Consider the following 27,895-nt stretch of genomic DNA (forward strand, 5'->3'; position numbering starts at 1 on the left):
CGATCTGCATAGTCCAAACCAGCAACTCTGACAACTCCATCCACACCGACTTATGATAGAACTGTCTGGTTGTCTGATAAAAAAACTTCTGCTCTTCTATAATCATAATCATAAAGTATGAGATGCATCAACTACAACCCTAAAAGTTGGCAACTACCCATCCACATTCATTAAAAGTTGCAAGATATAGTTCATTTTACAACCTTAGCATGCAAAGGAAGGAGATAGTTCTGGTTCATATGACCATGAACTTTATATAGAAAGAAAATTTTTATTTGGTGAATCTTTGTCTCTATAGTTGATTTTGCTTGTTAATTATGACTTAATTTGCTAAAAAAGAGTATTTGTGTTTTATTTATCTAAAATTAATTTATATATTTGGACATTTTTATGAAATTTAAAGATAAATAAATAATTTCATGAGTTTTAAAATATTACTATCCTTACATGGAAATAATTAATAATCGGGCTCTATGTGTTAGTCCAAGGTCCGCGCTTGATCCACGTTATCAAGGCAATAAATGGTTCCCCTCCCGAAACGATAGGACTCTCTTCCAATGCAAACTTGCTGCTCTAGGGAATAAATTCTTACTCTGGGACCACCACCGTGATTTTTTTTTTCCCTTTTTAAGAAGAGAAATGATGAATACTTATTTCACAATTTCAGCTGCACGAGATTAATTTATTAATTTCGAATTTCAGTTCTCTATCTCATAATAATTTTCACGGATTTAATGAAATAATATTCGCCCATTTAAACAGTTAAAAAGAAAAAAAATATTATGTATAGTTATATGTTTCAACTAAAACCAAGAGATTGAAATAACCTTTTAAATGCTTAATTTACTAAAATTTGAGTGTTCTTAATCATTAAACTTATAATTATTAGGCAGTGAACAAAGACTAATAGGACTAATTAATTCAGCAACTGCGACACATAAAGCATAAAACCAAATTAATTTCCAATTCATGATCTGGGCAAGATCACAGCCTTTAATGGATTCTTCATCACAACAGTGAAAGCAAAAGCCTCAGTTGGGTCCGGTGGAGAATGCGGATCCGGCAACCACTTGAAAGCCTGTATCATCCTAGCCAGCAACAAATTCACGTGTAAAGTACCCAGACTCCAAGCTGGGCAAATACGCCGTCCGGCTCCAAATGGCACCATCTTCAACCCACGAGTTCCGGTCAGATCCACATCAACCCCATCACCTTTCAAGAACCTCTCAGGTCGGAACTCTCTCGGATCCTCCCACATTTCCGGATCTTCAGTCACCCATGCAGTATAAAGCTCCACGTTAACACCTGCCGGAATTGTGTAGCCACCAAGCTCTGTCTCCTTCGTTGCAGCATGAGATAACAAGAAATGGCTGGGTGGGTGCCGCCGGAGAGTTTCTTTAACAACAGCTCCAAGATAACGCATTTTCTCAACATCCTCTTCTTTTACCACTCCGTCTTTACCTACACATTCAACAATTTCCTTGTACAACTTTTCTTGAATTTCTTGGTTTTGCACCAAATGAAGCAGCGCCCATTCAATGGTTGTTGCACTAGTGTCAGTTCCTGCACTGATAACCTCGGAGCAGAGTGTCACAAATTCTTCCTCCCCTAATTGGCCTCTATTAGCTGGTTTTAGCTCAAACAACGAGTCTATATAAGCTGCACCAACTGGACTCGCCATCTCCTCATTAGGGTTTCCGCCTTTTTCAATAAAGGCTCTCCTGTTTCTTATCAATGGAAACAAACACTCCATCTGCTTTCTCCTTAGTTCTTTGGCTTCTTTCATTTGTCTGCGAAACAAAGGAGCAAGGACTGGCAAGAAATCTGGTAGCTTTGGGGTTGTCATTAGCATAACCTCTTTTAGTACAGCTTCTATATGCTTGATTCTATCTTCAGAGATTCTTGCTCCAAAGCAAATGCATATTAGAATGCTGCATATAGTGAGCCTGCAATTGCTCATAACCTCAACAGACCCATTTTCAAAAGCCTCCCTTTTTATCCTTTCCATGTGATTTTCCATTGCCCATTGCCTTATCCAACTGCACTGCTTGATTCTCACCGGACTTGTTACCTCAGTAACAAAGTTGCGGCGAAGAGTTCGCCAGAGAGGGCCATATTCCGCAGAATTAATAGCACATTTTCCAACGCTAAATACAAGCCGGATAGGCGAGTCTGCTGGCCTGCTAGCAAAGGTGGAGCCTCTTTGGACTAGAGCTTCATGGATTAACTCAGAGCTGGTTACTATAACGAGAGTACGTTGACCCATTTGCATTGTGAAAATCGGACCATACTTTTCACGTAAATCACGTACTATAAAGATGAAGGGACGGCGTTGGAGGATAACTTGAAACAAGTTACCCACTAGCGGCCAACCTGGGGGGCCAGGTGGGAGATTAATTGCCCCACCACCGGTGATGGACCAATATCGCCACCATAAACGGAGAAAAATGAGTGCCGAACAAAGAATGAGAAGATCAATGATATCCATATTGCTAAGGATGGATTGTATGCGAGATTTAAAATATAGATATGGTTAAATAGAAGATGAGAATTGAGAAGATAAGCTTTACGCGAAAAAGAAGACGAGTAGAGAAGAACAGAAGAAGGCAGATGAGTAATTAAATGAGTTTGGTCTGCCGTCTACCAACTGTTGAGAAATAATTTTATCGTATCAGATATGTATTTACTGCAAAGTACGGCTGCAGATGAAAACATTCATGGGGAATTTATAATTATAAATTATGAAATGTTATCTCCTAGGATTTATTGGACAAATATATCATTTTATATTCTTATCTCAAGCTTTAAACTAGACCACTGATATCTACTTTATGAAAATATTAGTATTCTTGAATGTCTCTGATTTTTGAATTTATAATCTGAATCCTCGTTATACGTAAGTATTAAAGTTTCATTTGAAAACAGTTCATGTGCAATAATTTAATCATTATAAAATATTTAAATTGAATGTAAATCAGGTATGGTATTTTCATTTATGTGATGAGTGAGAGGTTTTGAGTATTAGTCATGTCGACCACAATTGTTTTCACCGATTTTATGAATTTACGGGAAAGCTATCCCCGGTGTGTAGCTCGCAGTCTTAACTCGGCCTATTAAGCCTCCCAATAAATAAATGAAAAAAGATTTAACTATTTCAAGCACCAAGTAAATTAGTGATGAATTTATTTTATGTTATTTTCTTAATTGTTTTTATTTATTTATAAACAACCAAGAACATAATAGTTAATTTTAGGGGAAAATATAATATAAATTGACATTTTTTATGAGTTTAGTAGAATTAAATTGAACTATTGCAGCATTAAATTTAAATTGAACATAGTTTCTAAATTGATTCCTTGTTACAAATTATCTCATTTTTACACGTGAAACTTAATAAAAAATATATATATAATTCTTTTGAATTGAATTAGGTTTAATCCAAACAAAGGGTGGTGAGATCTTGCAAAATTTTTAAATTAGAATATGAAATTAGATCCTTCCATTTCCCCTTGAAGCTTCAAATTAGGCTAATCCTCCATTTGGTTGATTAGGAATTGTTGGCTCTTGGACTGGATGTTTACACAGAAACAGTAGTAATTACGTACGAGACACATACCGTGTTTCCATTAAATGTGAAAGTGAAAACCTAGCTAGGCTTCCTTTAATAATGAAAATAATAACGTTCCATTTGTAATTTCACCTTTTTTTTTTTTTTCTCTTTTTACGTAGGGTCATAAATAAATCGAAAAATAATTTTCATTAGGAATCACAAATCAATTTATGTGAGATGTCGCGTATTATTTGTCTTACCATCCGCCCCACTACAAATTGGGTCGGGTAAAATAAGAATTGGGTCGGGTAAATATATTTTCTAAAAAAATTTAAATTCCTATTATTTTTAATATCCATCATACTCCATTATTAAACGGATCAAAAAGAATATCAGTTTGTGTTAAATTGTCTTGCCTGCTCATAGGATAGCCCAATTCAAAGGAACATAGAGAACTGGCCCAACTATAGGTCAACGCACAATCCCGAAAAGAGGGAAGAATGCTAGAGTAGTCCATGGGTTAAATAAAAGCTCAAACTCTCTAACTAAGGCCTGGACGATCTTAACAGTCTTCTTAAACGACGCCGTGTTATTGAGGCAATGCACTTTTTGTTCGTTGAACATAAATGGAGAGGAAAGTTCTCCGTGTCGGACGGAAACTTTTCGCAGACGAAACATTTCTCTATCAGTTATACCACATGAATTAATGTTTTCCTTTCTATGATGGAAACTTTTCCTGTCTCTTGAATTCGAAGTTTTAGAATCATTCAACATTAATGCTAATGAATTCACAGAGGAAAAAACTTATTTCCAACTGATACATTTTATTTATTTATTTATTATTTATATGCATCTGAGAAGAGAAGTAAAGGAATTAATTGGAAATTTTAAAAGCCCAAATTAATTGGGCAGCATACAGTGAAAGGCCCATGCCATCTAAAACCCTTTCGCAACAGAAATCGGGCTTTATAGCCTGTTGATAGATTTTTTTTTTTTTTTTTTTGTTGAATTACCGCTAATTGAATTTATTAAAAAAAAAGCAAAAATGTGCAAATTTTATAGTAATTGAAATTCTTTTCCTTTGATCAAAACGGGAAAAGGAATTAAGAAAAAAATCTTTATAAAATTCACACATGATTGGAGTGTTTCTATATATATACATCCAGGTGGAAATGGATTGTCTGGATCTAGTTTCTCGTGTTAATCGGGCACAATGGCTTAGAGCAGATCCTTCGATTTTGCTGCGTGTTGTTGACTTTTTGCATCTTCACTCTTCTTCCATTCATTACATATATCGTGAAGGAAATCAAGTCGCACATCTTTTGGTTACTCATCAAATGATCCATCATACTTCTCTTTCTTTTACCTCTTTTAATTTTTTTGCCTCATTTACTTAAAGGTCTTGTATTCTTGGAGACTACGGGGGACTACATATTTAAGATATAATAAAAGAATCATCTTTTTCCAATATATATATATATATATACTAATAATAGTTTTTGATGGGCGCTAATGACTTAAACTAACAAGTTGAAGGTGAATTTATTGTGTCGTCTGCAATACCGGTGCTATAAAGACTGTGTGTAATTAAGTAGTAATTAAATATAGAATTTTAATCAATTCATCAAATCACAAGTTATTTGGTAACATACAGAGTGCTTAGACAGTGATGTAGGGAAGTTATGAATACCGAACCAATAAGAGCGGTGCTTTATTTTGATTTTCTGGCAATCCTTTCCTTTCCTTAATATTTTTAGGTCCACCGTTCTTTTTTTTTTTGGTAAATATTATAATTTTCCTTTCCATATTTAAATGAATTCAATTAACAGTAGCTTATTTTATTAATTAAAAAAATACCATTTAAAGGGTGAAAAAAAATAAAAATCTTTCAAAATTTAAGAGGGGCGAAGGAAGAAATGAACTGATGAACTTGGGTAGAAAGCAGATGGCCAATAATAAATGCCAGCTGCCTTTATGAAAATGTTTGGTTTTTTCTGTATGTTTTCATTTTTCTTTTTACTGGAATAAATATTATTTTTATAATGTAGTAGCAAGCATTGTGAAAAATTTCTACTGCCAATACTAATTTTTGCTTTTTGCTAAAACTCTTCGGACCATTAGTATTTTAAATACGCAATAATTGAGTTTCTGACAACTTTGAAAGACTGAAAATAATTAATTATTACAATCATTTATTGATTACAAAGATATAGTATTCCATATACTAATTAATAATTCGATGTCCGTTGACCATTGATGACAAGTGATGGCTTTGACCTGAGGGCCAAAAAATTTTTAAGGGATTGGGTCTCCTGATTAAAAAATTTTTTATTTCTTTAATATTTGGTTATTAAAAATTAATTTCATATTTCTATGGGTGGTTCGCAGGCCATACCGCATTAACTCAACGCGGTTGATCCTCTGTATATAACCAAATATGCATGTATTGCATAGTCCAGCAAATTAATCTTTTTTTTTTGTCGATCATGGAATTGATAGACCTCTTCATTCTCTGTTTCTCCTTCGTCTTCCTTGCCCTCTGGTGGCGAAGCTTTTTAACCCCGACCAAGTCCAAGAACCTCCCTCCGGGTCCTCCAGGATGGCCGCTTGTTGGCAATTTGTTCCAGGTGATCTTCCAGCGCCGTCACTTCATTTTTATTATACGTGATTTGCGTAAAAAGTATGGTCCAATTTTTACCATGAAAATGGGTCAACGCACTCTTGTTATAGTCACAAGTCCTGATCTTATACACGAAGCCTTAATCCAAAGAGGCCCTGTTTTCGCCAGCCGACCACCGGACTCGCCGATCCGCTTGGTTTTCAGTGTTGGGAAATGTGCAGTCAACTCAGCTGAATATGGACCTCTCTGGCGAACACTTCGCCGGAACTTTGTCACAGAGCTGATGAGCCCAGTGAGAATCAAACAGTGCAGTTGGATACGAGAATGGGCTATGGAAAATCACATGAAAAGGCTCGAAAATGAAGCTTTTGAAAAGGGTTGTGTAGATGTAATGGATATTTGTAGATTTACTGTTTGTAGCATTTTAGTATGCATATGTTTTGGTGCCAAGATCCCAGAACATTGGATTAAAGACATTGACAGTGTTACGAAAGAGGTTATGCTTATAACCACACCACAACTCCCTGATTTCCTGCCAATTTTCACTCCCTTGTTTCGCAGGCAAATGAAAAGAGCGAAAGAGTTAAGGAAGACACAGATGGAGTGTTTGGTTCCTCTTATAAGGAACAGAAGAGCTTATGTAGAGAAAGGTGATAACCCTGGCTCATTAATGGTGAGTCCAGTTGGTGCGGCCTATGTGGACTCACTTTTTGGACTTGAGGCACCAGGTCGTGGTCGATTAGGAGAAGAAGAGCTCGTGACACTTTGCTCAGAGCTCTTTGTTGCTGGTATTGACACTAGTACAAGTGTCCTGCAATGGGCTTTTCTTGAACTAGTGCTACATCAGGATATTCAAGAGAAGCTCTACAAAGAAATTGTCGACAGTGTGGGCAAAAATGGGCTAATCACTGAGGACAATGTAGAGAAAATGACATATCTTAATGCAGTGGTTAAGGAAACTTTACGTGTACATTCTCCGGCCCACTTTACATTGTCGCACGCCACCACGGAGGAGACGGAGCTCGGAGGATACAAGATTCCGACCAACGTTTATGTGGAGTTCTACATCGAGTGGATGACTGAGGATCCGAATTTGTGGAAGGATCCGGATGTTTTCCGACCCGAGAGATTCTTAGAAGGTGATGGAGTTGACGTCGATCTGACCGGAACTAAGGGCACAGTGAAGATGCTGCCGTTTGGGGCAGGGAGGAGGACTTGCCCGGGTCTTGCTCTTGGCGTGTTGCACGTAAACTTGATGCTTGCTAGGATGGTCCAAGCTTTCAAGTGGGTACCCACGCCAAATGGGCAACCGGACCCGACAGAGACATTTGCCTTTACTGTTGTCATGAAGAACCCTCTAAAAGCAGTCATTTTGCCAAGGTGAAAGAAATAAATGAAAGGTAGTTTGTTTTGTATTTTTGCGTGGAAGTTGATGATTTTATATATGTGCAATAAAAAGGAGTTCCTTAATCCACAATTTTTTTTTCAAGAAATATTATGGTAGAATGCATTATTCCAATCTAAAAAAAGAAATTTCTGCATCAACTTATGATAAACTATAATGAAGTATTTATTCTAAATTTTAAAGAGTTTCAAATGAGAAGTATATGTGCATTTAAAGGGAATTAAGCACACAAATGCATAACCTAGGGATAAATACGCATGGAGAGGTTTCGAGTTCAAGACCATAAAAATTTTTAAAAAAAACATGTTGTTACAATACAAAATAAAATATTAAATTTAACGGGTAAAAATCCTATTTAATAAAAAATAGAAATTAAATTTGGAACCGTTGAATCTTAATCTTTAATTATCCGTTCCATAAAGGGAAGACAAATTTATTGAGATTAGTTAGTTAGCAAGCTAAAATTAGGAAATATATGATTTTAAATGTTAAAGTTCAAATCATAAGAATTCATATTGGATTATTTAATTCAAATTGTTTTGGTTTGTTTCATTAATTATCAATTTGCTTTTATAAGTTTTGTTAAGGAGAACTCCAAATTTAGCTATTTTAACATATAGTTTCATAATAAAAAATTATCAAATATCAACATCTCTATTAAATTTTCCTTTTATTGTACGTGCCATCAGCCACCCACCCGTCAGTCCCATGCGTAAATAAAATTTTCTAGCAAGAAATACTTATGCTTACGTTTGACACAAAAAAGAATAGCCCATGCTTGTTATTAACACTCCCATTTATGACTTCTGCCATTCTCCGTGACTAATCCTACACGAACTGTAAAATGGATATTTGACTCATCACTTTCTTTTCTTTATGATCCATAAATGGAATTTAAACCTGAATTATTGTGTTTCACCTATCACTTGCTACGTTGGTTACTCTGTATCAGAATTCCATGATTTGCAGGATTAAAGTTGGAGGGTCTTGTATGCCCTTTTCTGAATCTTGATTGATATGGTTGTTGTGGCCTTAAATGTAACTAACTGTAAAATTTATTGCTCTGATCGAAGTTAGTATTCAGATATGAGAAGGGACAGTGAAGAAGTCATGGGCTGCTGGCAAGTGCGTGCAAGGCCAACTCAACTCAGCTGGCAGTTTTAACTAGGGCACTGTTTTTTCTGGTAGAAATAGGACTCTAGAAGGAGGTATGAAAAATTTTGACTAGACTGGTCTATCATCTTGCTTATGAATATTATTGAAATACATGTATTTCTATCATATAATTGGAAAAAAAATAAAATTTTTTAGAAAATCCTTAAATTTTATTGATTTGATTCATAAGTGTGGAGGTATGTAAAATTTACCTAGACTAGTCTAGATAAGTTATTTCCATTTTAGTGTGGAGGTAATTGCGCCTAGTGTAAATGTTTTTCGCTATCTCGATAAATACACTTTTCGAAAATTAAACTTATAAAAGAAAATAAATAAAAAAATAAAAATTTAATTTTCCAGAATGGAAGTTACATTCTCAATTTTATGAAGATTAACCAACACATTATTAATTCAGTGAGCAACTTCTCAACTGTTCGAATGTGTAATTCACAATATTCTTTCAATTCATTAATAAAGACAAAACCAACCAATATTACCCGTCACGGGCTGTAATGGGGCCATCACATACATAGAATGGAATTGATTCAGGCCCAATTGATTTGAACAAATCCATTACGAAACCCACCTAAGCCGCTTTTGCCATGCAAAGCCCAGTTCAGTCCACATCCATTTTCCAATATGCACATCTATCCTAACAAACTCCGAGCCTCGGGCGACGGTGTCCGTGTCAAGAACTGAAGATGAGTTCTTTGAGTTTAGCTTCAATCTTCGCTGGTGCTGCTGGTGGCTACCGGAGTCTTGGTGCGTCCGTTACCATCCGGCGCACTTTAGCGGTCGTTCATTGTCATTTTAACAAGCACCAAAACAAGAATGCTTTAATTTGGTATTCACTGAGTTCACGTAAGAGATCGTTTGGCTGTGAATCCTCGAGACAGGAAGTTGCTCACTCAACGACCACTTCTTCTGCTAATGGGTATTCGAATTTTATGTTTTAATTGCATATAATTTATTGGGTATTTAATATTTGCTTGTTCTAGCTTATGTCAAGATAAGGACTGTCGTTTTTGTTTGTCTCGCTGTTGATTGCTCAAACGACTAAAGAGAACCAAAAGGAGAAATGAAGTTTTGAATTTATCTCCCTTGGAGTTGGAGTAGTTATACAGTTAACTTGCTGCACAGTTGAAGGATTGTTATGCTTGCTGGTAAACTAAGAAGTTTTGGACAAAATGAATAGTTGAGTGATCCGAAGCCACACTGTTCTGCACTAACGTAATATGTTCCTAAGAAGTATGACAACTTGAGTTGATGAAAGGAGAAAAGAGGTTTATGCCTAATGCGCCAATTGGTTTTTATCCAAGGTTTAACTTAATCTAACCTCTAGCCAAAGCTTTACAATTTGTTTTGGGGCCTACTATGACTGAGCTTGCCATTGATTCCTTTGTGTTCATATTAAATGTGAAACTCATTTGTTTTTTCATGTTTACCTTTTATATTGCTAGCTCTGCTGGGTTTCAAATGTTGGTTTTGTTTCAGATACCTGGACTATGATCGATTGCTTCCATGTCCTGCACAGAGTAGACCACCAAGAGTTGAGCACTTAGTTGTTTTGGAGGAAGGGCCCGTGCTAGGGTATATCTGCAAAGCTCTGGAGCTTCCTCCTTTGTAAGCAATACTTTCTTGTTCTTTTGACAGTTTGAATGATGGTGTGACACAATTCTTGATTTTACAACTGTGAATAGGATTATTAATAAGGATAGAGTGATACATAGAAAATTTCATCCTTTGAAGGTATGTTGCAGACCTTATACAGTTTGGAGCTGTGCATTATGCCCTTGTATGCCCACAGCCACCTCCAACTGCTACTCCAGAGCAGATTAGATTATTTGAAGAATTTACATCACCGTCAGTTCTTAAGAACAGGGCTTCCATTAAAGGGAAGACGGTAAGAGAAGCACAAAAAACTTTTCGGATAAATCATGTAGACCAGTTTCTTGAAGTTGGAACATATTTGCGTGTTTATGTACACCCAAAACGCTTCCCAAGGTATGGTGATGGTGTAAGGTGGATATGTATTATCATTTACCATTAGGATTGCACTTGTTCACATATTAATTTTTTTTTTTTCAGGTGCTATGACATTGATTGGCAATCAAGGATTATAGCTGTCACGGAATCTTACGTTGTTTTGGACAAGCCAGCTGGTACATCAGTATGTGATTGATCCTTTAATTTCTTTTTCTTCTTCCTCTTCTCCTCCTGCACCCCACACACCCCGCCCCGCGCCCCCCCCCCCCCCCCCCCCCAAAAAAAAAAAAAAAATGGCTTGAGCAGAATAGTATATTGCTTGTGTGTCAATGTCAAATTTAATTGATCCAAGCAGCATACTGAACCTTGTATTTTTTGTCATGATATTAGTTAATCAATTGCTTATGGAGCATGTAAATTTCAACTTCACTCAGGTAGGAGGAACTACAAATAATATAGAAGAAAGTTGTGCAACCTTTGCCACTCGTGCGTTGGGATTAACAGCCCCATTGAAGACCACCCATCAAATTGATAATTGCGCGGAGGGCTGGTACCAATTCTTATATTATAGGATTTTGTCTGTGTTGTTTTAGTTGTCTTTTTATGGTTTAGAGAATTTACTGAATTACTTCGCTTCATTTGCAGTGTTGTGTTAGCTAGGACTAATGACTACTGCTCAGTTTTCCATAGAAAAATCAGAGTATGATGACTGATACTTTACCTGGTTGCACACTTGAATTATTCAGTCCTTTGCACCTACTTTTAGGAAGGTCACTTTCATGCAGTACTGGGCCTTGAGTTCAGTATCTTCAAGGGCACCACCTGCATAAAGTAAATGAAAATTTAGCAGTTTTAATTCATCTCACCACTGTTGACATTGATCTACAAGTTTTTCTGATCAGCAGGAGAAAACAGTGAAGAAGCTCTATCTTGCTCTTGCAGCATCTCCTATGCCAATTGGTTTGATTACTCACTACATGCGTCCTGTTAATATTGCTCCAAGACTCGTTTCAGAAGGTAATAACTCTATCAAGCATAACATTAATAATAGAAAATAAGTCTGGATCTTTGAAGGTTTCTGGAAGGCATTAAAGCATCGAACATAACCTAGCAGTTTTATTCCTGAATGATTTGTTGATCTGATAGTCGCTTAATAGATGTCTTCTAGTATTCGCCGCTAAATACCATTATGAGCGTACCTTATCAATTCTGTTTGCAATTAACTGAAGGACAGTTTCATTATAGGCTTTCTTTAGGCTTCTTGACTTCTTAACTAAACAGTTTCAGCAAGCTTTCATTTCTGAATGATATTAGTGCACTTTCTTATTTTCTTTATTGAAGGTGGTGCAATTACTTCTATTTAGTGAAGAAGTCACTATGCACGTTTATTTTCTCATATAAAATTCACTCAAAAACTGTTATTATATGCAGAATTTATGCAAGGATGGCAATTGTGCCAACTTGAGATCTTGGAATGCAAAAAGGTTCCTTGGCCAGATGCTAGAACTATGGAGAAATATTCTGTTGAAGACTGTGGGTGGTCCTCAAAAGATTATGCATATGAGTGTAAGATCAATCTTTTGACTGGTCGGACACATCAGGTTATTGATCTGTCCTTCATTTTCTTGACACAAGCTTGTGTTGTTTTCATTGGAAATCTATATTTTTGAGCACTGTGTTTGCAAGTCATAGTTTTTCTTGTCTGTTTCTAATAATCTCACGCCATCTCAATCTGTTATTGAAGAGACAAAAGGGTGCGACCCTCAAATTCTGTTTTTAATTGTCACTGGTTAATGAAAAACTCCCTTTTCTTTTAAAGAATAGAATCAGATCTAAGGACAAATGAGTTCAGATAGATGCAAAATTTCTGGGAGTTTAGTTATCAAGATTATGTATGATTGTATGATTCAAGTGAGAATTGAGTATTGCAATTAATAACTCAAATTAGTTTACAAGTTGTTTTGCTTGGGAAAAACTGAAGTATTGTTGGCTTCCCATTTTTTAGTCTAAATGCAGGGAGAACACTGCAGATCCGTATAATCTGTTCTAAATGATAATAGGAACGTACGGATCTTTAACTTACTTTTCGGTACCACAAGGGAAATATAGCAATAACCAGCTGTATCATGTGCTACAGATTCGAGCTCAACTGGCTGCCTGTGGTGCACCATTGGTGGGTGACTCAATCTACATGCCAGCTGTAATTGCAGAAATGACTAACCCTGGGCTTAACCCATTTGGCAAACACAAAAAACTATATGCTAACGAAGATGATGAATCAATAGCTATTGCTGAGTGGGTCAAACAGCACAGAAAGGAACCAAATGTTGCTATTGGTCTTCAGGCCTGCCAAATTTCATGGGATGATGGCCAGCATATTTATAAGGCTGGATCTCCCTGGTGGCAACACAGAATTGCTTAGAACAGGTATTTTGTAAGACTGAGATACCCAGTGAAAATATTTTCCTATATATCTGAATTTCTTGTCCATCAATCCCAGGATTCTAGGGTTCTGAATTGCCAGTGCTGCTGAGTCAACTCACTTCTGAAGTGATTTTTTTTCCTGTACTGTTGGCAAATATAAGGTCTATGATATGCAGGCATGGATTATCAAAAGGCAGGGTGCAGCTCTAATGACAAGGAATCGAGCGGTTCATGCCGATGGTATTAGAAGAAGCAGCAAGGCAAATACAACTGTTGAAGAGAAAATTTTTGGTTACATTACATGGTTAGACATCCTGCTGGTAAAAATCTTCTACCCGCTCAAGTTCTCATGTATGGCAGCATATTTAACAAGGAAGAGCTACTTTTCTTTCAATATGATATTTAATAGGACCATATTTTTGCAGAATAGTAGTCTTGAAAAGTGAGACAAAAGCGAAACTTTTACCATTTCTTCAGTGTCTTGTATTAATTCATTATGATGACTAATTATACATTATTTTATATGGTTTGAATAGTATTTTTTTTTTTTTTTTTACAAGCAAAATACTACTCCGTCCGTTGAGTTCCACTCTAGAAAATACACATCTTCATTGCTTCCATCAATTATTTTGCCTGTAACAGGATTCTGCTCTTCAAACTCTAATGCTATCCAATTAATAGCGATATCGACCACAACATTGTAATTAAACGGGATTAAGTGTGAAGATGAAGATGGAACCTGGAGTCACTTGTCAGAATCGGGGAGCGATAGAGAAAAATGGCTTCTGTTACATAGAGCCAGAAAGCTTTAAGCAGAAGGATTGTTAGATGAAACGACTACGCTTTCATGGTCGTTTGATGACAGAACGGCTGTTTTTGGAAACAATTAAAAGTTCTGTTATCGTCAAATGATACTACTCCTCTATTTACTGTGACGTGTGGGGTCGTCAATTTTTTACCTACTGGTGAGCGAACTGCCCTTTTACGGAAATAACTGAAAAATCTGTATCCGTCATATTACGTCATTATCCAATTATTCCTCATTATTATTATATTTTTTTTTTGAGAATGAATTATTCCTCATTATTAGTTTCAGGAAACGAAGAGCATTTTATGATATCAAATAATACAAATAATACAGGATTTCAACCTTGCCGGTAAATATTAACTGATCTTCAACATCTAAGTAATATTCAGGATTACGCTCAGGTGCAAGTTCTGCCAGCCTTATGATTGGAAATATAGTCTCTATACCAAGCTGCAGATAGTTTTCGGGTTCCCTTGAGAGTTGAATAATCAACATGGTGAAGTCCAAACCTTATTGTATATCCCATCCATCCACTCAAAATTGTCAAGCAATGACCAACTAAAGTACCCTTGTACATCTGCTCCTTTCCTGACAAATTTTCCAGATAAACAATTAATCATTATTGCCCCTTCAACATCTAACATACTCTATCAGAATGTGCATCGAGGACATATGTATGGCGGAATTCAAGGCTTAAAAAAAGAAAAAGAAGAAGAAAAAAAAGGCTAGGGTGAGAAACTATGACACTACCTGACTGCCATTGCCAGAGAATCCAAGTACCTGCTCATGTACTCGACTCTCTTCACATCATTGAGTAACATTTCAGTAGTTGTATTGCTATTTCCCTTCTCACTAAATCCTATAAGAACACAACGATTATAAGAGAAACTTTAAATTCAAAAGAGAAAAAACATATCTCTTCCAGGATCTATGGCCTGGACTGCTTTCCATTTTCTGTAATGAACAATGGTACGTTGTTGTATCTGTCTTTTATATCTGTCACTATTTTTTCCATTCCTTGAGGATAAACATATAGCCACTCAACTGAGGTCTACATGAGGAAAAAGCTCAAGTTATTCATTAGAAAAGGAGAAGGTACACTGTAATATGAAGGTAAGTTGTGTTCCCGTACAGGTTCTCCAATGAAGATACCATCCTTTTGATGAGCAGTCCACCAGGCAAAACCTTCTGTCTTTGTAACTCCACAGCCACGACCTTGGTTGCAGAAAGAAAACATGCAGTCCTTTGCGTAAAAACTATTGTAGTGGTTTATGCAAATGAAGTCTAGTCCACTCTTCAGCTCCTCCAGTTCATAGTTTGAAAAAGCAGGCAAATGATGAATTCCTAGAATTTCATGCATTTCTGTAGGATATTTTCCAAATATAATTGGGTCTAGGAACCTGAAGCAGATGTTTGAATAGCATTAAAGGTTGCTTCCACAGTGGGCTTAGGTGTTTGCAACCATTAAAATATCCCTAGGACTTAGGATTTCATCCCTTCACACTTACAGATCCATGTATAACAGGTATGCTTACCGGTACAAATAGAAAGCTTGAGCTCTCTCAACTGCTAGCTTGTCTAACAAGGAGATGCTGAAAGGTTCAAACCAAATGGCATTATTAACAATTCCTATGCTGCCGCCTTGTTCTTTCTGAATATTCATCGAGAATGTAAAATTAAAATTGATGTCTCATAGAATTAAACTTTATAACTCTCCATGTTTATATATTAGCAATCAATTTCAGAAATATAAAGTAGAGATTACTTAGTCTTTCTAGATGAGTTGGAGATATTAGCTTAACTGCTCAAGTACCTGGTATTTATTCCTGTAAACACTAACAGCAGCTGCATGTGATAGGATCATGTTATGGGCTGCAATGAAAGGCTCTCTCTCTGAATCTCCAGTGGTACAGTTCCCGAATGAGCCAGAGCAATGAGCTGGTGGGTATTCCCCTGATCTATAACCAGGAACTGCCACAACATTTGGCTCATTGAAGGTAACCCAGTATTTAACTCTGTCTCCAAAGAATCCAAAACATATATCAGCATAATGTTTGAAGTCCTCCCTAAAACATTGAATTCGTATCAGTCAAACCAAAGTGAGAGACAGATGGCCTAACAGTACTGCAGGAGTATAAGCATAGCAGGAGATCAGTCGCTTACCGGGACTTAGCCAAGCTCCATACCTGTCTACGAGTTCCTGAGGGACGTCATAATTAGTCAATTTCACAAAGGGTTGAATCCCTGAAACCAGAACAAATAAATACTGTTTTGAAAAATATGATATGAAAGATCTGTTATTATAGGAAGGACAGGTACTAACTACGTGAACACAATTTTGATGATAAAATATGTTTGTTTATCTAACTTTCTTAGCTCACTTTCCAGATTCTGATCACATTAGGACAGTTTCAGGCTATTCTAGGCATTCTTACTGACCCTTATGCAGAAGGCCGTTGATGAACTTGTCGTAATGATTGATTCCAGCCTGGTTCACAGGTCCGAATCTTCCCTCTGGCTCAAGGTAAGATGGTAGTTAAAGATGCAACTACAATATTTTAACCAGACTAGTAGCCCATTCTTTAACTAAGAAATCATAAACTCACTGGGTAGGACTCTTGCCCGTGATATGGAGAAGCGATAGCGATCAACTCCAATATATTCCATGAGATCAATGCCTTCCTGCTTTCTCATGTTATAACCAACCAAATTGATCAGTTTCCATTCTAGTTATGATGTATTCATGTTTTTCTTTGTCAGAAACAAATTATGAAACAAGAACCATACAACTATTATGTTTTATTAAATATGTTTATTTTTCGTTTATATATATATATATATATATATATAACAAATAACAAAGAGAAACATGAAACGAGTGGTTAATTGACCTGAATCTAAGCTAAAAGCTGTAGAACAATGCAACGGGGTTAATAACTGTTAAACATCGGATATTTTTGCTAATTATTTATCAGAATGACATTGATTATATTTCCATATCATTTCGACTGTTTCACCAGAAGCTAAACATAAACCACTGAAGGAAATTTTTTCAAGAAATTAATTGATGGTAGTGGGCAAACGAGGTAATTAGCTTAAATGATACGGAAACAGCACCTTGAACATTCCATTGCTCCTAAAAGTTTGGCAATCCAGTAATCCACCATTCATAGAGTAACTGGACTCGAGTCTGGAATAAGCTACTAATTCCATAAGACAAACCTTCCAATAACTTCTTGATGCTTGAAAATTGAAATGCCCATCCGGAAGCCTTATGTGTTGGGTTTCACCAGAAAATCACCGATGGGCGGTTCCGACCGGCTTGATTGGCACAATTGTGGCATCTAGCGCTTTTCTCGATCTTTTTGCATGAAAAGAAAACGTGAAATCGAATCAGTCTAGGACTTGCTGGTTTTTATTATAATTGTGCATCAAAATATGGTCTGCAACACTTTCTTCTCCTACTAAAAATTTCATTCCACAGAGGAAATGAAACAGCAATCGAATTATGCTCATCTGATCTCGACATTGAAACTTCTGTCAACTGTCAACTGTCACCAGTGATGGTTAATTGGAAACCAGTCGTGGACAAAGACAATTTGGGCTCACTTTGAGGCCCAAAACTAACCTTTAAAGCCCATTAACATTTACGCAGTCGTCGGACAACAGCTTGAACGCTTTTCGTTTAAAGAGCGAGGACCATCAGTTTGTCGTGAGCACAGGCACAGTCGTGTCGCCTGCTTCAATCTACCCCAGAGCATAAGTCGTTGAAACGTTAAGAAACATTCTGAAGACTTGGGACAATATTGGGTTTGAGTATTAATATCTTTATTGTGTTATTTAATCTTTCGGTAATTTCTCCTTTCTTTAAGCTTTCCCTCTTGCCACTAACCTGCTTGCAATTAGGATTTTAGGAATTTAGTCGTTCTTGGATGGGGGAGATGATGATGGATCAACGCTGAAAGTTACAGTTTTCAATCTTTTTACATGAACAGAAGCAGCAAAAGTGCATAACCATTATCAGCCACATCAGTCAGAAATTGCTTGTTTTATTATTTAGAATTGTGCATCAAAATTTGGTCTCCAACATTTTCTTTATTGATTGACAAAGGATTGTACAGTGGAAATGAAATTGCAAACGTACTTTTTTTTTTTTTTTTTTGGGAATTGCAACGTACTTAATCACCAACAAATATAAGATTATACTGAAGATCATTATTCTGACCATGAGAGAGAAACTTCTGTCAACTGTCGGACCAAAAAACTGTTTCCCTGTGTTCGTCCAAAGGCCATCACCAGTGATTGTTAATTCAAAGCAGCCATTACCAATCATTCCGGCCAAACTGGAATATATTAATCTTCATTATATTCTTCTATCGTCTGATATCAAAACCTTGGAATTCTCAGACTCCTCTACCGCTTTGCCTGCTCAAATATCAATCAGAATACTGTTAGACACCATCAATCTTTCTTACACTCGATGATGATGTAGTTCATTAGTTCATACTCTAATCAAATCTGTCCTACAATTATGGGCAATCGAGCCAGTTGCTAACTATTAAATCTTTTGAGGGCTTTAAGTAATTAGGCCAAGAATTCAACCACTTCTTTTCCAAAAAAAAAAAAAAGGGGATTGAGTGACCTTTTTTCTGGGTTCTATATACGCCCCCAAAGAAAACTGAAAGGATAGTTTCAAGATTTTTGTCTGCGTACAAACAAGTGGCAAAGTGAATATGTTCAGGCACGTTAAAATCATTATGGTCCCCTTTCAAAACTTAATGATCATAGTGATGAAAATATACCTGTGAATACAGGAAAGTTCCAAGGATTGCGATGGCAGCTCCAAGGGCATTTACAGGTCGGACAGGGGTTTGGAAGATGATGATAGATGAGACGATGACGGATATCCGCTTCATTGTGTTTCCGACACTAAATGTCAATGGAGAGATTTGATCAAGGGACATGTATGAAACTTGATTATATAGGTGATAAAATATACTCTGCGCTGCCACCCACCTGCATAAATTCCAAGCCACAGAAAATTTTTTTAGTAACATATAAAAAAATTAACTTTTCATTTTGGACTCAACCAGTACCACTTAAAAAAAAAGACGTCAGGATCAATATTTCAATTCTTTATATATAAGTAGAAGGCAGGATAAAAATGCCCTTCATGAAACAAGCATAAAAAACCAAAATTGGATGAAAATTATGGAAGATCTCAGATGTTGAAGAATTGACTAAAATCATTACAGAAAATCTATATCATATATTTGCAGGCACAAACTAAAAGATACTTATATCGTCAACAACATAAAAGTTGCAATCAAACAGAGACCCAGAAACCAAGGTAGTACTTTCTTCAACACTTTAGTTTGTACAAGAAGGCTGGCTTAGAACAAAGAATTCCAGTTACATGAAAGGAGAAACATGTCCAATCAATCTTCATATTCATGAATATGATTTAGTAACTTAAATTATCTATGTGTTTACCAGTCAATTGTGCAATCTCCAACTGAATGGAGGGCATGCATATCAAAACGAAATTTAAAAAGGTTCATGAGAATAGGATATGTAGAAATTACCAAACAAAATTGGGTCCAATTTGAGCAAGAGCTTTTTGCCAGCCAGCAGCCCATATCTGAGGGCCCTCCATAGCAATTGAAAAAGGTGTAAGGATCAACAGAGACAACATAGACAAACAAGCATAGTAATTCATCCCACTAACAGACTTCCCCTTCATCCCCTTCTTCGAGAATATGTTGCGGAACACAAATGCCAAATTGGATATCATAGCCCCCATAAACCCTGAGAAAAAGGAAACATAATTTAGATCTCAAACACTTAAATTCAACACCCTTCAAAGTTCCATATCATATCAAAATTTTTAGCAACAGAAACAAGTTTTCTTACCAGTCATATTGAAATTTAGCTCAGTGAGAGCTGATAGAGCGCAACCTCCAATAATTGGTACAAGTGATAGATAAACTGGCACAGGGAATGCCTCGCCCAATAGAAGCCTTGATACCAACACACTGAAAGCAGGCTCACCGCTCTTAATGATGTGAGTGAATGAGACTGCAACTTTAGACATACTCACAGTTGCAGCCACATGCCCAATAGTATGCGCCACCGCAACCTAAATGAAAAATCATAAAAGATCAGGAATGCACAAACCAAAATACAGGTTTTATTTCAAAGTTTCAATTTTGCAACGCAATGGAAAGGCAAATCCAAAAGAGCTTTAAATTACTTACAGGAAACAGAGCTTTCCAAAATTCAAAATCAGTTTTAGGAGCATCAGCAATCCTCGTGGCCCAGGAAATAAGCATCATCAGAGAGCCGCAAGCAAGCGAGAGTGTAGAAGTGAGCCAAGGATAAGGGAAAGCATTCAAGACCTTCTTGTTATAAATATTGAACACCACGTTCAAAGCCCACCACGTGGCAAAATATATCCCGATTTTAATCCTCTGTGCTGCCTGCTCGTCCGGCAGTTCTATGTTAATGTCTAATGGCCGTGACCGGTCAGCCTCATAGGCACTGCAAACTGTCAGTGGGTTCTTCTGTCCGGATTTCGCGGCAAATGTGAAGTTCTCAACTGTAGAAATATGAAGTGGCTTCTCTGAAATCAGTGAAGTGTCAAAGCTAAAGCCTTTTTGAGAATTCTGAATAATGGGGAGAGGAGAGGATTGAGGTCTGAGAGCTGAACGCTTTCTGGGTAGAAAATCAGAAGAAGTGAAAGCAGAGGGCGTATGATTTAGTGAAGAGATCATGGTGTCTACAAATCAAAGAGTGAAAGAACTAGAATTTTGAGGAGAGTATTCAGAAAAAATGAACAAAAAAATAAAAATCAGAGGTTTAAGGTCTAGTTAAAAGAAACAAAATTTCCTGGAATAGTGATTGTTTGCCTCGAAAATGTGAGAATGCAGTGAATATATAGGCGTCAAGCAGAATTAGCAAAGGTTAACCTTTGGTATATTAGTCTATCAGATGATAGACCAAAGAGAAAGTTGGAGAAGAAAGGAAGCTATAATTGCTGGGCAAAAGAGGTAGGAAGAGAGGTATTTATATAGGGAGAAGGCGAGGGAGAGACGAGAGGAGAGGCCAAGATTGACCAGTGCTGCATGTGCAGCATGACACCCAACGGCCAAGAGGTAGGACAGTTGTGATATTTTGAGAAATTACTCAAATATCCTTCAGCTGGGTTCTTTTCATTGCTAGTTTGTTCCTCACTCTAAGACACTGATTGCTGATTTTCTCTATAAAAATTTTATTGGTGGAAAAGCTTTTGTCAATATAGTAATTATGGTCATAATTATAAGAAGGATGATAATTAACCGTAATTGTTTTAATAAAGGTAATTCTCTCTTAACCAAAAATTTCAAATTTAACCCTTAGTAATATGAAATTCAAATATTTTTATATATTTTGAAGTTGACAAAATAAGAAATAAATCTAAATTTGGATTTTGGTGAGAGATTACAGCCAATTTAGAGTTCAAAGTGTTTCAAAAATTGTCATTCTAATAAGTTTCCAGCTGAGTTTCCTATTTTCCACATTTTAAAAATTTAGAATTGAACTTGTCAAACCCGTTTAAAATTTTTCTCTTATTTAGCAATTCCATAATAGAAATTTCTCCCTACCAACTCTTACAAAATTGATTGATGGAACTGTTGTTTAGGAAATGCCAATTCCCTCTGTGATATTTATATTTCAATTCTCTTCCACAAAAAAATTTTCAGCCGTTAATTTTCTGGCAGAAGCAGACATCCTCTTGCATACGATTTAAGTTATGGGTCCAATAGCCTTCAATAATTCAAATAAGTACAAATCCGATTCATCAATTTCTAAAAATGCTTATAGCAAGTTACAACTATGATACGAACCAGAGCCATCCCTGCCTGGCTAGATAGATGTTACCCGTCAATCTGCACCGCTAATTGCTCGCAACAACTCCCAGAGCGAAAAACATCTCTGTGAAAGAGACACACACCTGGCCTCTGATTGCTTACCAACCGTAAAAATCTTGTCCAACTTGGTGTTATTGAACTGGGTTCCATTTTGGACGGATGATAATTTTTTAAGCAAATGCAATTATTTCTTGAATGGAAAAGACAGACCTTTGATGTTATTAGAGTCTCTTGTTTATGTTAGGTATAGGTCGTAAAGGCCAAAATGGTTACGAGGAGCATGTCTTTTCATGCATTTGCTAGTAATATTTGTCCCTTGGATCTCCTTGGAGATTAGGATGTCCTATCGAGCAAGTCTAACTCATAAAATTTCCCAGAGATTAAAATTGGCCCTTACTTCCATTATTATGAGCTCCAATCCTTCTGTCCAGTGGCCCTTTATAAACATTAGAAATATCAAATAGATTATACAAAAGCAGGACTTCTATTTTACCAATTAAAAAGTCAATTTGCATTTAGGAGGTAAAGCAATAGGGGAAACCTTAAAATAACCGCTCTATGTCCTTTACATGCTCGATGAAATGCTGAGATTGATTAAGATCAAGCATGAAAACAGATTTCACATCTAGACCCTATAGCAATGGACTCTGATGAGTCAAACACATCCTTGCACGATGCTAATTGAATACATAGTCTCTCCAGAACGCTTGCATTTTGAAGTAAATTTTTTGCTACATGGAACTCTTGTTCAGTTCCACAGAAGTCCCCAATATATATAGTCTTCAGTTGCTTTGAGAAACACAGAAGCACCGGATCTAATTTCCATTCATCTTCATCATCAGGAGTGTCCAAGGAGATCCCCTTACATTAGAAATAGACTTTTTGGTATCAATACATTCATAAAAAGTGGTAAAAAAGGGGCATGTATATATAGCAATCAAGCTTACCCGCATAAATTCAAGATTACTGAGAAAAGGGGTTTTTTGCAGGATGCTCTGTAGTGCTCCACAATTGAAATTCACTGAACCCAAATTCACTCTAAGATAAGTCAAATTAGAATGGGTGAAAGGTTCTGCCGTGGAATTTAGAACCTAGAAACAAAATTCAATATTAGACAATTAACAAGCTAAAAATTATTTAAATACACATTATCCATCAATCTGGATATAGTAACAAACCTTTACAGTCTCATGTGACAGATATAGGTCTCTAACATTAGAGAGTCCTCCAAGAAGCTTATTTGTGTGATCAGCAACTTCTCTCAGACGATCATCTTCTACAATATCACTAATCTTGCCCACAACAATAGATGAATCAACTAATGATGATAGGTCATATAAATGATACTCATTTTTCAGATCACCTCCATAGTCAAAGGTTCTGAGATTTGCTCCAGTAATCACAACTTGACAATTGTTCTTATCATCTCTACCCTCAAATATCAACAAGGTTTTAAGCGTGGGAATTTCAACACGAGCAGCCATAAGATTATCCATGCACATTCATCCAAAGTCAACTTCTCTAGAACAAGGCAACCAGAAAAAAGTTGATGCATTGACTGTGCATCCAAAAATGTGACATATTTAAGAGTCAAGATCTTCAGGCTTGAAAAACATATATAAGAAGGAAGCTTGAGATCCTCAAACATGCCAACTTTGAGCTCAGTTAATGAATCACTCATAAATAAGGAGGAAGGTAAAACATATGATATAGGATAAAAAAAATCGAAACTTTAACACTTGAACTTTATGATTTAACGCTGTAAATAACCAAGAATTGATGCGCAGCTCTTCAGATTCTTCTTCATCTTCTTCTACCTTACATGAGAGTGAGAACAGATGTATGTCCACAGAGTCTCGAAGTGAAGGCACTCTATCCACAGCATCCATGAAAATCTTCCTCTGACTACCACGAACTCACATGTCATGAAAACGAAGATTGGTGACAGACCTCCATAGGTATTCCCATTTTTTTGATAATATGCTTGTCTTGACAGCATCTTTTGCTGGAAGAAAGGAAAGGATGTGCACAAGAATCGGTTCTGGCAAATCATCTATTCCATTACTATAGATGTTTCCTTCCTCATTCACCTTCCGCAATTTGGTGCTATGTACTGAAGAATTTACTTCCATTATTCTAAAATTCCACTAATCACAAAATCGCATATCGAAGGCCCTTAAAGAAAAACATGGAATAAGCAAACCAACTTAAGATAAAATTGACAATGAAGGTCTCACTTATTATAAACCATTACATTTTCTCATCATCTGATCTTACACAAGCTATTCCTATTGAAAGGTCAACGCTGCATTGGCTGATGCATTTTCCTTTAATTTTGCTTAAACTTGTAAACAACAAATGTTGAAATAAACACATAAGAATTTTAGTTTGATAATGTCTGGACTAGATTATAGTTTCTATGAAATTGATTTTGGGTTCAATTCATATTTCCCCTCTTCGCAGAAGCACTAACAGCTACGATTACTAATTTATATAGGTAACATATTTTTGACAAATACTAACTTAAATAACTTAATTCCCCAATTAAAACACTGCTAAATGCTGATTACATGCAAGCTCCAAGTAACTACAGGAATAATCGATTAAAATTGTGGGAAGAACAAGAAGTATAGCGCGCGGGAAATGAATAGCATACAGAACAATATTAACTGTAAAGGATAATAGAAGAAAAAAAGGTGAAGAAAACCCATTAAAAACGCCAAACTTGTAACTTGCAAACCCTAGATTGCAGCTCCCTGTCGCCGGAATAGTGATTGTGCGTTCCCAAAATCAGGGTTTGTGTTTTTTACCCTTTTGAGCGGGAACGGAAGCAACATGGATGGTCGCTTCGGTACCCGCGAAATAGGTGGACCTACGTAGGTGAGCCCGCGTATCTACATTTTCAGCTAATTCAATCTCTAAATTTATTTATTCTCCCAAAAAAAAAAAAAAATTAAAATGATTGAAAATAGTAGATTTACATTTTTTTTACCTTAATTTGACTGATTATTTTGAATTTATAAATATATTAATTTAAATATTTTAAAATTGACCTTCGTTATATGAAATCCATAAAATTTTCATATTAAATAAATTAGTATTATATTTTATAAATTTATTGTTTTAGAAAAAATGGTGCTTTAATAAAATTTAAACTTACATTTATGAATGATGAAAAATTTTGATCTGGGTATTTTTTTAGTGCAAAATAAGAAAGGATAAAAGTCATAATATTAAATTATAAAAATCAAAACAAATTCAATAACTAAATGATCTGAAAAGTTAAATGTAATTTTTAATTATTTTAAAAAAATTCAAAAATATTAGTGCAAAATATCAAATCTGACTTTCGCTATATATTAAATAAAGTTTTCATCTTTAATTAATTAAATCAATGCATCATACTTGCAATATGGGAGGTTCCAAAAATCATTTCATGGAATCTTTTTTCAGTATAGATTAGAATTTGATTTATTTATTCACTAGTGTAAATTTTAATTTGATAGAAGCACATTTGTAAGGTGCTATGTAGTTATTCTGGAATCAAAGTGCATATCAGAGGGAATATGCTTAGAAGATAAACTTCGGTGTAAAATGCAATAGAGAAGTCTCATTTCAATTCTCATCCATAAGGATCTCTGTATCTGGCTTTCAATAATGGCCCTATATAGCCAAACGACAACATTCTTAATAAGTTAGCAACCATAAAACATGTAAAACATTGTAATCGAACATAATCAAACAGGTAAGAACATTGTAAGAAGCTCTGGGAAATAGCCAGAGGTGACAAATTATAAGAAGCAACATAGTTGGACTCAATAAACATTCTTAAGATGGTTCCACAATTCATTGATTCTTTGGGAAACCTTAATGTCCCCTTCTGCATTAAGAAACCACCACAATCATACATCTCGTTCTACAGAAATGTTGAAAAATATGAGATGCGCAGCTCCTGTCTGCATTCAGGAACTTCTGATTTGGATGATGTTGAAGAGCATCATTAGCAAGGAGGTATCGAATCCAATATGCAGCTGTCTTTCAGTATACAAGTGGGTACCCTACCAAATGATAATTTTACACTTAATAGTTGATACACAAAAGAAATAAAATTGTAGTCAAGAAAGTGTCACCATACCAAAATCACGACAATTAAGAAGAGGCGAATTTTTGAGAATGCTCTGCAGTGCTCTATCATCAAAGTGTACAGGTGCTATATATAATTGAAGATGAGTCAATCTTTGAAAAACAGGCAGATGAGGAAATATACCTTAAGTGTTTCGTCTGACATTTCTAAGCTTTTCACCTGAGAGAGCCCCTTAAGAAGCTTATATAAAAGATAAGCAGCATCTCTTTCCAATCCATCTGATTCAATAATGTTATACATACTAATGGATGCATTGACTAGTGACGATAATGTATGCAATAATCATTTGTCATTTCGCCTATGTAGAGAAGGTTCTGAGATTAGGTCCAAAAATCGTAAATTAACATACACTACGATGGTCTTCAAAATCCATAATTTCAAATAGGTTCAAGAATTCGAGCTTTGGAAGAGAAATACTAACAGCCTTCACATTCTTCCACTCACATTCAAGTAGACTTAGCTTTTGAAGGTTTGGGCAACCAGAAAATAGCTGCAGCACCGAGTGGTCATCCAGAAATGTAGCATGTGAAACACTCAACTCCTTGAAACTTGGAAGGCTTACAGCGGAAGGAAGCTTAACATCATATTCATAGCCTATATGCAGCCACAACACATTTAGTGACTCACAAGTAAATAGGCAACAAGGCAAAACAAATGGCATATTAATATCGATAAGGTTAAGTAATAACTTTTGAACTTATGTGCCTTATCGCAGCAAATATCCATGTATTAACACGAGATGCATCGGACAACACCTGACAATGGAGGGAGAATTTTTCAAGATTTGAGGAACCACGAGGCATCAGTGCCCTTTCTACAAAATTCATGAAGAGTGTCCTCTGAGTTGATTTTCACTCATCAAAGTCAAGATAAAAGTCAAGATTCAAGAGAAACATCCATGTGTATTGCCACTTCTTTGATAATATACCAGTTCTGACAGCATCTTTTGTTGGAAGGAATGATAAAATGTGCTGAATAACTTCATTTGGTAGATTTTCTATTACATTTCCTCCCTTATTTAAGTTCTGTTCCTGACTGAGCTTTTGGCTTTTGGTATCGCGCCCAATATCAATTTTGTCCATGATATTACCAAAGCAGAAAATAAAAAAAGTAAGGAACTTGGAAAAAAAAAATTGCAACTAATCAAGATGAAAATAAAGTGCCAGACAAACCAATATACAATCATCTTCCTCTTTCAAGCAAAACAAACCATACCAAACTTATTTTTTAAGAAGATTGCAGAATTTGATGAAAAAAAAGCCAAAAAAGTCATTTCCATTCACCCAGAAACAAACAAATAAGCATGGGGTATAACTGAGGGTGTCACTGTTCCAATTTTAAATGCAATTTAAGAAATCCAAGTGTAAAGAATAAAACTTTTCCAACAAATATGCCACTATCGCATAATTTCATTTCTTTACCCAAACAACAAGGTTCTAGGTTCAGTAAAAGTCTGCAAGAAAGGAAATTTAAGCTAATATGTTTCTCTCAGAATTACACGTAAGACAAAAATTAGGGACCGAGCAAAATACACAATCACCAGAATAAATAAACCGAACAAGAAAACAAGCCATAGAGAAAAAAAAAACAAAGAAAAAGAATTCAATTTCCCTAGCCAACCTTCTGAATCGGAATCCTAGACAATGGAATGCAATAGTTCTGGTTAGGTTTCTCTCAGATTTTCCCCCCAAAATTTTGCTGTTTGTGCTTGTTTGTTTGGCCTCTGCTTAAAACTTAAAGAGGGAAAGCAGGGCCTGGCCTTCTTGTCCTTTTAGATCAAACCGAGAATAACATATTTTGTGTAGTCACGTATACACAAAATAATGGTATAAGCGTGTTATATCACTGTACACGTGGACAAGTTAGTTAATCTCTAAACTAAAGCAAATTCTA

General features: G+C 35.9%; 5 protein-coding genes, 1 long non-coding RNA gene and 1 pseudogene across 18 annotated transcripts; 2 read left to right on the forward strand and 5 right to left on the reverse strand.

The window, feature by feature from the left end:
- Nucleotides 1–842: 842 nt before the first annotated feature.
- LOC105649367 (cytochrome P450 77A4) lies at nt 843–2,572 on the reverse strand. The gene has a single exon (XM_012235992.4). The coding sequence runs from the start codon at nt 2,486–2,488 to the stop codon at nt 968–970; it is 1,521 nt and encodes a 506-aa protein (XP_012091382.1). The 5' UTR covers nt 2,489–2,572; the 3' UTR covers nt 843–967.
- A 3,414-nt stretch (nt 2,573–5,986) lies between these two features.
- LOC105649368 (cytochrome P450 77A1) lies at nt 5,987–8,783 on the forward strand. Of its 3 annotated transcripts, none has more exons than XM_012235995.4 (2): nt 5,987–7,570; nt 8,649–8,783. In XM_012235995.4, the coding sequence occupies exon 1, from the start codon at nt 5,992–5,994 to the stop codon at nt 7,552–7,554; it is 1,563 nt and encodes a 520-aa protein (XP_012091385.1). In that variant the 5' UTR covers nt 5,987–5,991; the 3' UTR covers nt 7,555–7,570; nt 8,649–8,783. The 3 variants fall into 3 exon arrangements, with proteins under 3 accessions (XP_012091385.1, XP_020541239.1, XP_012091383.1); XM_020685580.3 differs by having other exon boundaries at nt 8,653–8,783; XM_012235993.4 differs by having other exon boundaries at nt 8,660–8,782.
- A 568-nt stretch (nt 8,784–9,351) lies between these two features.
- On the forward strand, nt 9,352–14,192 carry LOC105649369 (Pseudouridine synthase family protein). Of its 8 annotated transcripts, none has more exons than XR_001047620.4 (11): nt 9,366–9,664; nt 10,225–10,353; nt 10,480–10,734; nt 10,819–10,900; nt 11,151–11,266; nt 11,362–11,416; nt 11,619–11,733; nt 12,148–12,317; nt 12,854–13,143; nt 13,217–13,460; nt 13,783–14,192. XR_001047620.4 is itself a non-coding variant. In XM_020685581.3 (11 exons), the coding sequence occupies exons 2-10, from the start codon at nt 9,997–9,999 to the stop codon at nt 13,136–13,138; spliced, it is 1,260 nt and encodes a 419-aa protein (XP_020541240.1). In that variant the 5' UTR covers nt 9,527–9,664; nt 9,793–9,996; the 3' UTR covers nt 13,139–13,143; nt 13,217–13,664. The 8 variants fall into 8 exon arrangements, 7 of the variants coding, with proteins under 7 accessions (XP_089572677.1, XP_012091387.1, XP_012091388.1 ...); XM_020685581.3 differs by lacking the exon at nt 13,783–14,192 and adding an exon at nt 9,793–10,049 and having other exon boundaries at nt 9,527–9,664; nt 13,217–13,664; XM_012235997.4 differs by lacking the exon at nt 13,783–14,192 and having other exon boundaries at nt 9,365–9,664; nt 13,302–13,664.
- A 31-nt stretch (nt 14,193–14,223) lies between these two features.
- Nucleotides 14,224–17,875, reverse strand: LOC105649370 (beta-glucosidase 47-like; annotated as a pseudogene). The gene is made up of 10 exons (XR_016318889.1): nt 17,066–17,875; nt 16,555–16,630; nt 16,388–16,462; nt 16,109–16,192; nt 15,762–16,018; nt 15,484–15,599; nt 15,081–15,348; nt 14,890–14,999; nt 14,699–14,800; nt 14,224–14,536 (listed from the first exon to the last, which is right to left on the reverse strand). The product of XR_016318889.1 is annotated as a beta-glucosidase 47-like (transcript).
- A 148-nt stretch (nt 17,876–18,023) lies between these two features.
- On the reverse strand, nt 18,024–20,997 carry GPT2 (glucose-6-phosphate/phosphate translocator 2). Of its 2 annotated transcripts, none has more exons than XM_012236002.4 (5): nt 20,206–20,995; nt 19,862–20,087; nt 19,534–19,756; nt 18,751–18,964; nt 18,024–18,373 (listed from the first exon to the last, which is right to left on the reverse strand). In XM_012236002.4, exons 1-5 carry the CDS (start codon nt 20,719–20,721, stop codon nt 18,362–18,364), a joined length of 1,191 nt encoding a protein of 396 aa, XP_012091392.1. In that variant the 5' UTR covers nt 20,722–20,995; the 3' UTR covers nt 18,024–18,361. The 2 variants fall into 2 exon arrangements, with proteins under 2 accessions (XP_012091392.1, XP_089572678.1); XM_089716552.1 differs by lacking the exon at nt 18,024–18,373 and adding an exon at nt 18,435–18,653 and having other exon boundaries at nt 20,206–20,997.
- Nucleotides 20,998–22,340: 1,343 nt separating this feature from the next.
- On the reverse strand, nt 22,341–23,778 carry LOC105650102 (F-box/LRR-repeat protein At3g59210). The gene is made up of 3 exons (XM_037640591.2): nt 23,037–23,778; nt 22,806–22,949; nt 22,341–22,719 (listed from the first exon to the last, which is right to left on the reverse strand). The coding sequence occupies exons 1-3, from the start codon at nt 23,358–23,360 to the stop codon at nt 22,459–22,461; spliced, it is 729 nt and encodes a 242-aa protein (XP_037496519.2). The 5' UTR covers nt 23,361–23,778; the 3' UTR covers nt 22,341–22,458.
- Nucleotides 23,779–25,612: 1,834 nt separating this feature from the next.
- LOC110011054 (uncharacterized) lies at nt 25,613–27,736 on the reverse strand. 2 transcript variants are annotated; one of them, XR_016318839.1, is made up of 4 exons: nt 27,623–27,736; nt 26,931–27,049; nt 26,692–26,816; nt 25,613–26,596 (listed from the first exon to the last, which is right to left on the reverse strand). It is a non-coding gene; the product is annotated as an uncharacterized LOC110011054 (long non-coding RNA). The 2 variants fall into 2 exon arrangements; XR_005178652.2 differs by having other exon boundaries at nt 25,613–26,816.
- Nucleotides 27,737–27,895: the final 159 nt, after the last annotated feature.

This window comes from Jatropha curcas, chromosome 11 (genome assembly GCF_041381405.1).
Source record: "Jatropha curcas cultivar XTBG-Jc1 chromosome 11, XTBG_Jcur_1.0, whole genome shotgun sequence".
In the NCBI taxonomy this organism is placed as follows: domain Eukaryota; kingdom Viridiplantae; phylum Streptophyta; class Magnoliopsida; order Malpighiales; family Euphorbiaceae; genus Jatropha; species Jatropha curcas.

What these genes read in the sequence shown, in the direction of transcription:
- LOC105649367 (XM_012235992.4), bottom strand. Translation starts at nt 2,488, where the DNA reads ATGGATATCATTGATCTTCTCATTCTTTGTTCGGCACTCATTTTTCTC.
- LOC105649368 (XM_012235995.4), top strand. Translation starts at nt 5,992, where the DNA reads ATGTATTGCATAGTCCAGCAAATTAATCTTTTTTTTTTGTCGATCATG.
- LOC105649369 (XM_012235997.4), top strand. Translation starts at nt 9,432, where the DNA reads ATGAGTTCTTTGAGTTTAGCTTCAATCTTCGCTGGTGCTGCTGGTGGC. An exon ending in ACCACTTCTTCTGCTAATGG is followed by an intron (nt 9,665 to 10,224) that starts GTATTCGAATTT and finishes GTTTTGTTTCAG; the next exon opens with ATACCTGGACTATGATCGAT. An exon ending in CACCCAAAACGCTTCCCAAG is followed by an intron (nt 10,735 to 10,818) that starts GTATGGTGATGG and finishes TTTTTTTTTCAG; the next exon opens with GTGCTATGACATTGATTGGC.
- GPT2 (XM_089716552.1), bottom strand. Translation starts at nt 20,721, where the DNA reads ATGATCTCTTCACTAAATCATACGCCCTCTGCTTTCACTTCTTCTGAT. An exon ending in TTTGGAAAGCTCTGTTTCCT is followed by an intron (nt 20,088 to 20,205) that starts GTAAGTAATTTA and finishes TTTTTCATTTAG; the next exon opens with GTTGCGGTGGCGCATACTAT. An exon ending in GAACTTTCCTGTATTCACAG is followed by an intron (nt 18,654 to 18,750) that starts GTATATTTTCAT and finishes GTTTGTACGCAG; the next exon opens with ACAAAAATCTTGAAACTATC.
- LOC105650102 (XM_037640591.2), bottom strand. Translation starts at nt 23,360, where the DNA reads ATGTGCATGGATAATCTTATGGCTGCTCGTGTTGAAATTCCCACGCTT. An exon ending in TGTCACATGAGACTGTAAAG is followed by an intron (nt 22,950 to 23,036) that starts GTTTGTTACTAT and finishes TTTTGTTTCTAG; the next exon opens with GTTCTAAATTCCACGGCAGA. An exon ending in GTAATCTTGAATTTATGCGG is followed by an intron (nt 22,720 to 22,805) that starts GTAAGCTTGATT and finishes TTCTAATGTAAG; the next exon opens with GGGATCTCCTTGGACACTCC.